The sequence below is a fragment of the Astyanax mexicanus genome, chromosome 14 (assembly GCF_023375975.1).
Source record: "Astyanax mexicanus isolate ESR-SI-001 chromosome 14, AstMex3_surface, whole genome shotgun sequence".
NCBI classification, from domain to species: domain Eukaryota; kingdom Metazoa; phylum Chordata; class Actinopteri; order Characiformes; family Acestrorhamphidae; genus Astyanax; species Astyanax mexicanus.
This window is the reverse complement of record NC_064421.1, coordinates 8556968-8571261: the sequence shown is the minus strand read 5'-3', so window position 1 is coordinate 8571261 and position 14294 is coordinate 8556968. Positions and strand designations below refer to the sequence as shown.

Below are 14294 nucleotides of genomic sequence, written 5' to 3'. Positions count from 1 at the left end.
TTGCCACAAGAGGGTGTAAGTATGCTTCTCTCGCTCTTCATAATAAAACACTGGATAGTGTACCTCTTGGTGAGAAATTAAGGACTATTAGACAAATCTCCACGGTGGCCAGACTGCAACACTTTCTTGAACTGTACGGTTGCCAGATTTATCAACAATTACGCATTTATTAGGAGGGTATATATAAAACAATAATTCACCTAACATTGCAAACACTATTAGTGAGTAGGATACATTAACAGTTTTTTTTTTTCTAAATGCTCTGGCTAGGTTCTGGTTGCCAGATCTGGTATCATCCAAAAGACTTGGGCCAGCTCTGTAAGCGGTCATACATTCTGGAACCGGCCCAATTCTGGCTGCCAGAGCTGGGCCAGATGTGGGCCAGAGGTTTCTGCTGGCTGGGACATATTGAGAGAATATAGGCTTAATTAAGATTAATTGAAGCCGTATGAATCTCTAAAGGATCCATTAAACCCAGTGGAAAAGGGCTGGATAGAGATCAGGCGTTAGAGGGATAGACAGTGGAATCGTAATCTGAACCCTCATCATCAGTGTTTACAAGCTTCAGTGTTAATGCAACTCAAACAAATTAGTAACACTTTGGACTATAAATGCCTGTTGACAATTCTGAGAATGTAAATCTAAAGACTCACAATTGTATTTAATCAGCATGCTAAATATAGTAATGTCTCTGTTTAAGTAAAAGTACAAAAAAAATGAGTATTTTTATAATTACAAACAGATAGAGCTGTCATGATAATTATATTATCGACTTAATTTACAATATCTGGCCTCCATAATTTTTTATTTATAACCTAGGCCTATTACGAGAACTAGTTTTGGTTATATTGGTTATTGGACCATATATTGATGTAGAAATTAGTGCAAAAAAAAAAAAAAAAACACTTTAAAACCATTTTATGCCACATATATGCAATAAACCTTTAATTATTATCAATGTTTTGGCAATGCATACCATCTGTTTAAAGTTTATGGCGTATTTATATATTTCTAAATATTTTTTTACATAAAAAGGCATTTTGGGCATTTTGGGGTTAAAATACAACACAGTATTATAACCACTGAAAATCTAAATAGTCTTTTTGGGAATTAATACAGTATCAGATTAAATAATTCTTCAGTACATCAATATATTGGTATTGAGTCTTATCATTGATTTACTTTGCAATTATACAGTATTATTATTATCATTATATCAGTGGCATAAAATGACGATAATATAATTGATCGCAATAATATACTGTCCACAAAATAAACAATAAAATAAAAATAAAAAGAGTTATCGTGACAAGACTACAAACACCCGTTTTAATGAGCAACAGTAACTCAATGTCATCATCCCACCCAATTCCCACCAAACAGAGTCTTCTTTCCAAGTGGATTTAGTGGTTTACGACACACTGACTGGACCCATCTGGAACCAATGGCTAAAGTCATTAAAACTAATGTGGAATTCACCGTTTCTCCGCATAGATCCTTTTTCATTAGGCGCTCTGTTTTATGCACACTTTAAACAGGCAGACGTTTAATTGTATCAAATGTAGGATCATTATGACTCTGACATCTGAGGGACAAGAAAGAGACTTCAAACAGCGACGCCCAGCTGGCACTGATTTAACAGGACAGCACTTCAAAGTGCTCCAGATTCCCAGACTACGCTAACCTCTTACCCCTCTCCAAAATCCTCTGTACACCGCCTGGCACCCAGTAACCGGGATAAAGCCCGAGCTCGCTGCCCTCTGACCTGCCCTGACCCACTCTGACCCCGGCACCGGCCTTAGGAGACCCCACGGCAAATAACTGACTGCTAACGGGAATCGGCAGCACTGACGTAAGAAAGAAACGCTAACCTGCTAAACCTGATTTAGAACTAAAACATCTAAAGCTGGGCCTCCCTTAAGTGTGGACAGTGTAACAAGTCCTGCTGGAAAATGAAATCCTCATCTCCATAAAAGTTGTCAGTAGCAAAACTGCACTGATTTTAGACTTGATAATAAAACACAGTGGATCAACACCAGCAGATGACATGTCTCTCCAAACCATCACCGATTGGTGGAAACTTCACACTAGATCTCGAGCAGTTTGGACTGTGTGTCTCTCCACTCTTCCTCCAGACTCTGCTCCCTTGGTTTGGAGAGACATGTCATCTGTTGGTGTCATCTTTAAATCTTAAAATCTTACACCACTTCATAATTGCCTTTGCTTTTTGGAGATGCAGATTTCATTGTCCAGCAGGACTTGGCACACTGCCCATAATGATAATCTTAATTTTTTTTGAGATGCACTAGTACTTTGGCCCACATATTCAGGTGTGAAAATGCCCTTAAAGCAGCTGAATGTTTTTTTTTTTTCTTAGAAGGATTGTCCACAAACATCTGGACATGCAGTGTCCAATTTCGAATGGGAAGTTGAACAGGCTAAGCCACTTCTTCAAACCAGACCACACGAACACACTCAATATGTGAATCAGGAAGTCTAAGACAAACAGACAAACAGAAGCGACAGTCTTAAGACTCATCATCAGTAAGTCCAACACAAACGCAGAGCTGAGATCGATGGCAGAACAAACAGGCTGGATCTAAAGTAAGCACTGTCCACTACACTGTTTACACTGGTTCTCAGCCAGACAGTCAGTCAGTCAGTTAACTGACCGGATCTAAAGCAATCACTGTGAAGATAAGAATCTAAGCCAGACCAGCTCCACCTGCTCACCTGGTTCTCGATGGCCTTCCTGTTCTTGGGGTCGTTGACGATGGACAGCTGCAGCTCAGCCATCTTCTTCATCTTGCCGTCCATGTCGATCTTCTGCAGGAGGCCGCGGATCTGCCCTCGCAGCAAACGCAGGGTGTCCTCCTTCCCGTAACGCTTCGCAAACAGAGACGCACTGGCAGAGTGGAGAGCCGTTACCCAGTTCTCCAAGTCTGTCTGACTAGTGGCCTAAAAATCACAAAAGGAAATAAGAAAATATTCATTAGTTAATTAATTAAACATTCTCGCATTCATAGCAGAGAATAATATTTCAGTACTAGTAGGCCCGTCACGATACCAATTTTTTTACGAACTATATGTTGTCCCAGAAATTATTGCGATAAACGACATTATTGGCATTTTAAGACCATTAAATGGCCCTAAAATATAACATTATGATGACACCCTATCGTAACAAAGGAATTAAACCCTTTTAAAGACCAGGTTCTGTTCACACACCTAATTTTCACACACATTGTGATGTGCGGAGGGTCTGCCCCACACCATGACGTGAAGCCCCGGTCTGCCCCAGCTGGCTCACGTTGGACCGGCATAAACATGAGGCAACATGAACCTAAGAGACACTAAAGTTACGCGACTACAGATGCACTGAGCCGTTTCTCAGTGCATTATATTTTTTATTTTTATTTAAGTTCATTTTTGGTGTTGTTGGAGTGCATTTTTTCTAACAAAAGTTACGTTTTAAGTTTATTCACTGCCTGTTTCTGTGTCTCTCCGTGCATTTCATAAGTGCAAACACAATAGACGATATCACGTTATTAAAATTATTGAGATCATGTCCATTTATTGAACGATATGCCGATAATGTAATTGTTGTGACAGGCCTGAGTACTAGTACTCATTTAATGCTTTTATTTTTTATTTTTTCAACCTTTTAAATGAATACTGGAGTCTTCAAGACTATGAAGGAACACATAAGTAATCATGTAGTAACTTAAAAGTGTTAAACACTACTATCTGGGGTGCTGTTAAATTAAGGTGATTTTCATGAGGCTGGTAACTCTGGGGCTGTCCTGATGAGTGCCAGTTTCATCATAACATTTCTTCAAATATACATTTTGCTAAATAGTTGAGTAATTCCTGCCATAATACTTATTAGAGCATGATTTAAATAGGGTTATTCACTGTAAACCAACTCTACCTCTTTACAACTTTACAATAGGGATTCAATGATTAGTCGATATAATCGACAAGGTTGATTATTAAAATTTGTTGACTACAAATTTCATTGTCAAATAATCGTTAATTTGTAACAGCACCGCATTACAAGTGCTGGGAACAGAAAAGCAATGAGAGATGGGTAAATGGATTGCTCACACAGGTTACACTCAACTTAATCTGTGTCTCCAAAACAGATATATTTACACAAAAAATATCAAAACTTTTCATGTTTAAACAACATCTAGACATTTAAATGCCTTTTAAATCTCATGTTAAACTGTTTCTATTGTTTTTAAAGATGGAGGACATGGCAGAATAAATCACTGAATAATCAACTAATCAAAAACAAAAATCATCAGATTAGTCGACTACCAAAATAACCATAAATTGCAGCTGTACTTTACAACTTATGCTCTTGACGAGTTCAGCACAGCTGTTAACTGAAAGCATTAACATTACAGGTGACTCTACCTGACTCATAAATCTGACTGAGAAAATCCATCCAAGATGTGTAAAGGTAAATTCATCTAAGCAAGAGGTGCTACTTTAAAGAAGATTAAAAAATATAAAACATATTCTGTTTTGTTTAACGTTTTTTGTGTAATAAACAATTCCACATGTTCTTCTTCATAGTTTGAATGACTTTACAATACATCTACCATGCAGAACCTTTTTAAATAATGAAAATACATTAAAATCAAAGTTTGTCTACATTTTGATTGGTACTGTATCTCGTCGCTGTCCAATGAAAAAAAAAAAATCCATTTTTGACGATTTTTAGTTTTCTACCTAATTTGAACAGACAAACTGTTCCTTACACTGTGCCAAACTTTCTTGATTGACAGACTAATATAAATACTTTAAAATGACCTAAATTAAACTCTTTTTACATTGACTTCCACTGAAAGTTTAGAAGGTTTTTTCTCTCTCCTGTAAAGTTGCTGTTTTAAAGATATATTGATATATTTAGGCACAAATATGCCAAATCTAATATGGCAGGACCCTGACAGCGAGTGGAGAGAGTCCGGCAGTGATAAACAGTTTTTCAAATCCTTTCCCCATTTCTCTAAAGCCCTGCAAGAGTGTGGTCTGAGACACGTCACACGGAATCGTCTGGCTGACTAAGCAGGAAAATGTTATCAAAACCAACCAGCTTGAGTGCAGGAACGAGCTGCGGCTTCTACAGAGAAAAAAGAAAAAAAAAAAAACGAAAAACGCCACTTAAAATAACTCCTGCTCCTTATTTCTGGGCTGGAGAGTGAACAGCGCTTTTCAGGACACAGAGCAGACCGCTGGTTCCGCATGGACACCGTCCAAATGTTCAGCATTCCACTGGACAGATGTACTGCAGCCTGTAAACCAACTTACGCAGAACCCTGAAGCTGTGAAGGACGTGTGTTAGACAGGAGATACGATACAGAGGATACAATTCAATATATTAAACATGTATAAAATGTTAGCTAGGTCAATTGTCACAACACAAGGAGGGTGAAGACCAGCACATGCCTCTTTCAATAACCTCTTTTTGAACTGCTGCTGATGCAGAATAACCAAGTGGCATCACGGCGCTTAGAGGAAAGTGCGGTTCTGATACATCAGCTCACAGACGCAGCCTAGTGTTGATCCACATCACCCTAGGAGTGATGAGGGGAAAGAGTGCCAGCTACCCACCTAGAGGAATGAGAGCAAGGCCAATTGTGCTCTTTCAGGGCTCCGGCAGCTAATGGTAAGCTGCATGACTGGGATTCGAACCAGTGATCCCCCTCCCCCCCCCCCCCCCCCCGATCATAGTGGCAGCACTTTGAACCGCTGGACCACTCGGCACCCCACGTGTAATTTATTTATTCTTTTATGCAAATAAAAGACTTTATCGCATTATAGGTTTTATTTAGAGATGTAAACACTGAGTCTCTACTGTGGAGTTGAGTTTAGATTAGGTAGATAAATTTTCTTCATGCCGAAATATGAACTTAATTTCAGATCTTACACCTCTATCTTTATGTGTAATCTAATTATTAAAAATCAATACCGAACCGCAAAAACAAATCATTACTCAGGTAAAAGTACAGATATTAGGGTTTAAAATACTTTTGTAGAAATTAAAGTATCAACTCAAGCTTTTTACTCTTTAAGTAAAAGTGTAAAAGTACTGGTTTCAAAACTACTAAGTAAAAGTAATGTAAGCAGAAAAAAAATAATTTTAACTAAAAGCCATAATGACTAAAAAGTTAAGTTAAAATTAAATTTATGTAAATATATGAAAGAAGCTTAGTGTGTGACTGTTTTAAAAGATTTTTTTTATTAGTTTATTTTTCTTATTTATTATTACTTTTAATCTTTTTACTTTCTACTATTATTCATTTTATAATTTCTTATTATTCTCAACATTTTACTTTACTTTTACTATGATCTTTTTACATATTTTATACATTTTTACTTTTTGTATGTGAATGTATTAATGGTATTTTTGAATTTTCTGTTTTACATATATGTTTTATTTATATATATTAAATGTTGATTTAAAAATAGTACTTCTTTTATTTTTTGTATTATTGTTTTACTGTGCAGGTGTGATGGATCACAGTATAAACCAATAGGGTGTCCGAATGGTATATGTTTATACTTCTCTACATCCAATCACAATCAGATTCACTCTATCTGGACGGAGTCATTTACCTTATTGAACGGTGAGAAGCTGGAATTAAAAAACAAGCTGAAATAAAATAGGAGTAACAAGGCTTTTTTTTTTTAAATGTAAGGAGTAGAAAGTTCAGATAATTGTGTGAAAATAAAAGAAATTAAGGTATAAAAGTCAGCTGATAAATAATTACTGCAGTAAAGTATAGAAAACCAGCATTCCAGCATTTCTACTTAAGTAAAGATGTAATGAAGTATTTAAATTTAGTTATTTGACACCTCTGACAAAATATCACACATTTTACCTGCAGTTTTTAAAGGTTACTGAGATCTTGGTTATATAACTCAGGTGTGTTTTCTTTGTTTAGAATAAAGAAGAGTCTCTGGTTCCTCTCAGGCTGCTTTGAAGACTGGTCTTCATGGTTTGATGCATTTTTCATCAAGACCCCGCATCATCAATTGTTATGCCTCAAATACAGCAGCTTTAAAACATTGATATCAAACCTACTCCAAACGCAGTTACCTTTCTGCACTCGGCTTCCTATTTTTGGCATAATTCTCATTTTTATGCTGTTGACTGACCTGAAAGAGGTAGACATCGCCGTAGGCATTGCTGAGGCAGAACACGTTCTCTTTCTTCGGATGCTCGGGAACAGCCTGAACTATGCCGTCCTCCGCCAGCAAAGCGTAGCTCGGTAACATCTCTTGCTCCGGAGAACTCTTTCCGTAAGTCTCGTAGAACAGCAGTGTACAGCCTGGGGGGAGAGACGGGTAATAAAGCACGACCTCAATAAGATCTCAGGTAATTAAAAGTGCATATGCTCACACTTTCAGGGATATTAGAGTGTAGTCTTAGACAAATGGTGCTAAATGCATCTGAATTTGGCCTATTTTAAAATTAATATACAGTGTATATATAAATCTATATCCTTTGGGATAAAGGAAATATACAAAAAAATGCCAAGAAAAAAAAGCATTCAGTGTTTGGCTGAACATCTAAAAAAGAACTAACTACTAGTCACATATTTAGCTACAATAGCTATAGTGAGGTAAATTTATGCTTAGAATAACTGTCAAATAATCATGATTAGAAAAGCTCTACAGAGATAAATGTATAATTATACTAACTATACTGAGGTAAATGTATAATTAAAATAGCTATACTGAGGTAATTGTATTAGAATAGCTCTACTAAGGTACAGGTATTATTAGAATAGCTCTCCTAAGGTAAATATATTATTAGAATAGCTATACTGAGATTAATGTATAATTAGAATAGCTATACTGAGATTAATGTATAATTAGAATAGCTATACTGAGATTAATGTATGATTAGAATAGCTATGCTGAGGTAAATGTATGATTAGAATAGCCCTACAGAGGTAAACGTACAATTAGCTATACTGAGATTAATGTATAATTAGAATAGCTATACTGAGATTAATGTATGATTAGAATAGCTATGCTGAGGTAAATGTATGATTAGAATAGCCCTACAGAGGTAAACGTACAATTAGCTATACTGAGATTAATGTATGATAAGAATAGCTATGCTGAGGTAAATGTATAATTAGAATAGCTATACTGAGGTAAATGTATGATTAGAATAGCCCTACAGAGGTAAACGTACAATTAGCTATACTGAGATTAATGTATGATAAGAATAGCTATGCTGAGGTAAATGTATAATTAGAATAGCTATACTGAGGTAAATGTATGATTAAAATAGCTCTACAGAGGTAAACGTACAATTAGCTATACGGAGCTAAATTCATGATTAGAATAGCTCTACTGAGGTAAAGGTGTGATTATGCTAAGGTAAATGTATGATTAGAATAGCTATACTGAGGTAAATGCATGATTAGATAGCTCTACTGTCAAAAAATCATGATTATAAAAGCTATACTGAGGTAAATGTATGATTATAATAGCTATACTGAGGTAAATGTATGATTAAAATAGCATAACAGATGTTAATTCATAATTACAATAGAACTACTGAGGTAAATAAAATGATTTTTTTACCTTTCAGTGTTACCCAGTACTGTTTCCACTTGCGCCGGGCCACCAGCTCCAGCTTGCGGTCCTTGTGCAGGGTGAGCAAAGGCTTGAAGGACAACCATCCAGCTCTCCTGACCACACCCTGCTCTTTCTCAAACAGCAAATCCAGCTGCTCCAGAGATCCCAGCGTCTCCTGACTGCTGCTCTCCGTCTCGTCCACGGAGTTCTCCTCCCGCTCCTCTCCTCCGCTTCCTGCGCCCGTGTGACCGGTCTCCAGCTCCCTCATGAAGTTCTCGTAGATGTTCTGCCGCAGGGCGTCCGTGTCCATGTGCAGAGCGCCGGCTGAATCGCTGCGGGAGGGCAGGGCCTGGGACTGCGAGCGGGCCCGGGACTGAGCCTTGGGGTACCACAGCAGACTGGAAACCTGAGAGGGAGAGCTGGTGTCAGCAGTGAGGCCATCGACACCACTGTCAAAGCAGTCGACGGGCTCTTTGTATCTGGGCTCCTAGAAGATAGGGTGGAGGAGTGGTATGAGTGGTGAGATTGAGGTTGGATGCCTCACATTGAAGTGCATTAGTTTAGTTTAACTGCAGTTTTTGAATAGCAACAATGGCTGGTGTGAGTGCGACAATGCACAAAATAATAATAAATAAAAAACATATATGATACAGTGAAGTTAGGGCTGAACAATTATTCAATAATAATACACTGTATGCACCATCCATGATTAAACTGAGACTTCCAAGTAACACCTATTCGGGCTACTGTGGGCCTTGTCTGCTTGATTAATTATTGTTTTTGGTCAATGCAGTAAGCCTACTTAACAAACCTGTGGAAGAAAACAGGAGTTTGAGGCAGTGTACTGACCTACTGTAACATGGCATGCCCCTTGAGCCCTATGTTAATAATACACCCATTATCTCTACTGAGGTAAACGTGTGTTTATAAAAGCTCTACTGAGATTAAGAACATGTCTACTAACAAAAATTAATTATTACAATAGCTCTACTGGTTCGAATCCCAGTCATGCAGCCTGCCATCAGCTGCTGGAGTCCTGAGAGAGCACAATTTGCCTTGCTCTCTCTGGGTGGGTAGATGCTGCTCTTTTCCTTATCACTCCTACAGTGATGTTGATCAGCACACGGCTGTGTCTGTGAGCTGATGTATCTGAACAGAGTTGCTGCGTTTTCCTCCGAGCGCGCTGTGATGCTACTCGGCAATGCTGCATCAACAGCAGTTTGAAAAGAATGTATCAGAGGAGGCATGTGCTAGTCTTCACCCTCCTTGTGTTGTTGCATCACTAGTGACAGAAAATATACAGCTAAGTAGCAGCTGATTAGGTGGGACAATAGGCCTGGCTAAAATATTTGGGGGAGGAATAGCTAAACTTAGAAAAAGCATGATTAGAAAAGCTCTAATGATGTACATTCAAAATTAGGAAAGCTCTAATGAGCTAAATTTATGATTTCAATAGCACTACTGAGGTAAATCTATGATAAAAATAGCTCTACTAAGACTATATCAATACATTTTTGCAGAGCCATGCACCAGCTATATCCAAAGGTTCTAGGTCCTACTGTAGAGCCTATAAAACTAATACCTGACTTCCTTTTCTCTTAATGTGTTTGAGAGCATCAGTTGTAAAGTTGTGAAGAGGTAGAGTTACAGGTATACAGTGAATAGCTCTATTTCAGTAATGTTCTAATCCAGATTATGGCAAGAATAAAAATACTTTAAGAAATGAAGGTCAGTCAACCCAAACATTTTTAAGAACTTTAAAAAGTGTCCTCAAATTCAGTCGAAAAGACCATCAAAAATGCTACAATGATTAAACTGGCTCTCATCAAGACTGCCCAAGAAAAGCCAGAGCAAGAGTTTCCTCTGTTGCACAGGATAAGTAAATCAGAGCTACCAGCCTCAGAAACCACTTTAAAGTTACTTTCATAGGAATTTAAGTTTAAGTTTAATGCAAAATTGACTATTTTAATTATAGCTAAACCCTTTCGATGTACAAAAATATGATTGAAACTGGAGTGTCCACTAATCACACTGAGTGCAGCTGAGAACTTAACTCCGTCAGCTGTGTAGTGTTCTTCACAAGATTATTCTCTTTCATGAGAATGAAAGGCTACCTACACTCTATTACATTAGAGCATTGATTCTCTGCTGAACACACAGAGGAGTGCACTTCAAACGCAACCTGGACACGAGGGCCCTTCCCCAGGACTCGCCTTTAAAGTCTACCTCTCTCCACCAGCTGCCTCTAATTACAAACCAGGGTTCAGACGCCCCTGACCCTCAGCCCTCCACCTGCTGTATACAGACTCTCAAATTCTGCCTTATAATAATAATAATATTTCACACTGCTGTATCAGAGCTTCTCCAGATTAAAAAACACTGAGCGCAAAAACAAAACCAACGTCATGAGGGCAACCGCAGACACGAGGAGACGTGACACTCTGAGAGACGGGAGAGGAAGACGAGGAAGAGAGAGGGCCCTTTAGGCTTGTCAAACACTAGTTTTAGCTTTAGATGCTCGGCGTTCATGTGGGAGGACTGTCTGAGGCTGAAACAACGTTTCCTTCCTTTCAATATTTATTGTGCTTCAAAACTGAACTGTCACAATTCTCCAGACTAAAACTATAGACAGTTGCATTCTGATGTTTTATCTGTTTGATAGGAAATGTTTTTTTTTTATTATAAAGCTAAATGCCTGATATTATAAGCAGCAAGCAGCAGCATCTCTACATGATGACATGAAGAATAAACAATAGGGCACGAGATGTCGCAAGACTAAAACGTGACAATATTTCTCGTCTTACGGGAAGAAAAAAAAACTGTTCTGGCAACACAGTAGCAATGGTTGAGAGTGCGGCATTTTTGCTTCCCAGTGGAAAACATAAAAGGTAATAATCAATAATCTCTTAGCTCTGTAGTGTATTTGGAAAAAAAGAGTTCTGTGTCCATTTGCACTTGAAGCATAGTCTTAATATGACTGGTTATGGTTATATATTAGTTAAGTTACAAGAGACTTAGGAGAAGGAGAAAAAAAAAAAAAAAACAGAAACCATAGGCTTAATATGGATGGTTGTTGTTTGCACTTATTGTGTGTTTTTATTTTTAATTTACATTGTTTCTATATCATATAGACTCAATTTGTGAGAGAAACCAGTCTCAAGTTTGCGCTATATAATTTTGTCAAATAAAACTCTATTTTTAAAGTTATTTTTATTTTTATTTTATTTTTTTTTAATGTTTTAAAACCTCGGCTTGTCTCGTTATCGTGAACCCAGTATCGTGTCTTGTCTATTCCCCTGTGAGATGAGTGTCTCGTCACACCCCTAAATAGGGGTGTGTACGGCATACAAACGTTACAGTTTAGTTCACACCATGCTTTGGACCAAAGGGTTAAGTACACAATAATACAACTAAGAAAACTAGGTTTCTTTTCATCTGAAGTGTAAAGTTACAGTTTGTTCTATTCATCGCTGTTAGGTGCCCCCTTCCATTTCTAACTTTTTGATACAATATAAATCTGAACGTTGCTCCGTACATTGGGTCACAGCAGTATGATTCATGAATAGACAATTAGAAATGCTCCAAAATGACTTACATTTATGTTCAAAGATTTTTTTTTATTCTAGAGCATATAAACACACCTACATTCTTCCCCAATATCTATTTAGCATGACAGTAACAATATGGTAAACGGTTAGGACAAAACAAGACAAGACAAGAGACAACAAGACACGACAAGAGACGAGACGATAAGAAGAGAGACGATAAGAAAAGAGACGACAAGACAAGAAACCATAAGACAAGACGCAACAAGACGCGACAAGAGACAAGACGAGAGATGACGAGACGAGAGAAGATAAGAAAAGAGAGGACAAGACAAAAGACACGATGACAAGACAAGAGACGACAAGACAAGACAAAAATGGACAAGAGACGACAAGAAAAGAGACAACAAGACAAGATACCATAAGACAAGACAAAAGAGGACAAGACGAGAGAAGATAAGAAAAGAGGACAATACAAGAGACAACAAGACAAGACAAGAGACAAGACAAGAGACGATAAGAAGAGAGACGACAAGACAAGACACCATAAGACAAGACAAAAGAGGACAAGACGAGAGAAGATAAGAAGAGAGAGGACAAGACAAGAGACAACAAGACAAGACAAGAGACAAGACAAGAGACGACAAGGCAAGAGACGACAAAAAAGGACAAGGGACGACAAGACAAGATACCATAAGTTAGGACAAGAGACGATAAGACAAGACAACAAGACAAGAGACCATAAGACAAGACAAGAGACGACAAGACGACAAAAAAAAGGACATGAGACGACAAGACAAGAGTCAAGACAAGAGTCAAAACAAGAGACGACAAGATAAGACAAGACAAGACAAGAGACGATAAGACAAAAGACGACAAAACATAACACGACAACACATCTAATCTAAAACCCTGATTTTGGTGTACTGGTAATTCCTGAGTCTCCACAGTTACCTGTTGGAATACTAAGACAGCATGTTTTACTCTGATGATCATCACCATCCACTGCTGCACTGTCCACAGCCTTCTCTATGTTCCCAACTGTCTTGCCCCCACCATCAGATCATTCTCAAACCCCAATAACTCTCATAGCCTTGCATAAGCATGTTGACCAGTTTACAACATTAAACACGACTCCTTTATCATCTTTCATAAACTCCAGCACAGACACTGAGTCACTCTCAGACTGACGCCCAGAACTCCACTGTACCCTGATCAGCTGCTGCATAACTCTGGAGTCGTATTACAGAAACCCTGCACTGCCTAACCGTGAAACTCAGTCTGGAGCCAAGTGACCCACAGCACAAATCTCTCACACAGGTTAGAGAGAAGTAACACCTCCAGCAGACTCGCAATATCACTACGCTTTCTGATGAGACACTCTGGGCAGAACAGCTTTAACAAAACTAGAATAGATCCTTCAAACAAAAAACACATGGTGATTATTCATGCAATACATTTGGTCATTTACTTTTTTGAAGTAGATAAATGGTTATAGATGTTTCTATTGAATGTCTGAAAGTGTTATACTAATCAAAACTTTATTTATTTTGTTGCAGAATATTCTTGAAATAGAAAAGATACATGTTTTTTTTGTTTGTTTTTTGGGAAAATGCCTAAGTTCCGGTATTACATTCGACAGAGTAATGTTTTGTACACATAACATTATAGAAAAATAGTAATTAAAGGAGCAGCATGACTTTATTTCACAATCTGCAGTTACAGTACTTTATCTACAAAAACTAAATAACTACCAAGAGTAAAACTGTGAACACTTTATCATTAATAGATATTATGTAGACACATAGACAGATACTGTATGTACCTTTTAAATATCCAGCATTAAAAATAAATACTGGATATTTTAATATTATACCTTGTTAACATTTTTTATTGTATCATTATTTCACCATTTCTTGGAAAAATTTTAAAATACCTTAAACACACAGCATTTACCAATTAGGGATGCGCAATAGATCATTTGAGCATCATCGCAATGTGCAGTAGTCGCATCACTGGACATGCAGTGTGGGGCCCTATGATTTTTAGCAATGTAAAGAAAGAGACTGAATCACAAAAAAGCAAATTTCAGACAAAAATCCTTCAAAAAGCAATCAGCAAATCTGAGGAACAGATAAGATT

General features: G+C 37.6%; 1 protein-coding gene across 5 annotated transcripts in view; it reads right to left on the bottom strand.

Annotated features, from left to right (window-relative positions):
- Positions 1-14294, bottom strand: part of tiam2a (TIAM Rac1 associated GEF 2a) — a 207037-nt gene that overhangs the window by 80633 nt on the left and 112110 nt on the right. For 4 of the 5 annotated variants that reach the window (XM_049464139.1, XM_022673209.2, XM_022673211.2 and 1 more), the window contains exons 4-6: positions 8614-9094; positions 7171-7343; positions 2734-2958 (exon numbers count right to left, since the gene is read on the bottom strand). In XM_049464139.1, coding sequence (XP_049320096.1) covers positions 2734-2958; positions 7171-7343; positions 8614-9094 — 879 coding nt within the window. The remainder of the gene's footprint in view (positions 1-2733; positions 2959-7170; positions 7344-8613; positions 9095-14294) is intronic. The other variant, XM_022673212.2, reaches the window with a different exon arrangement.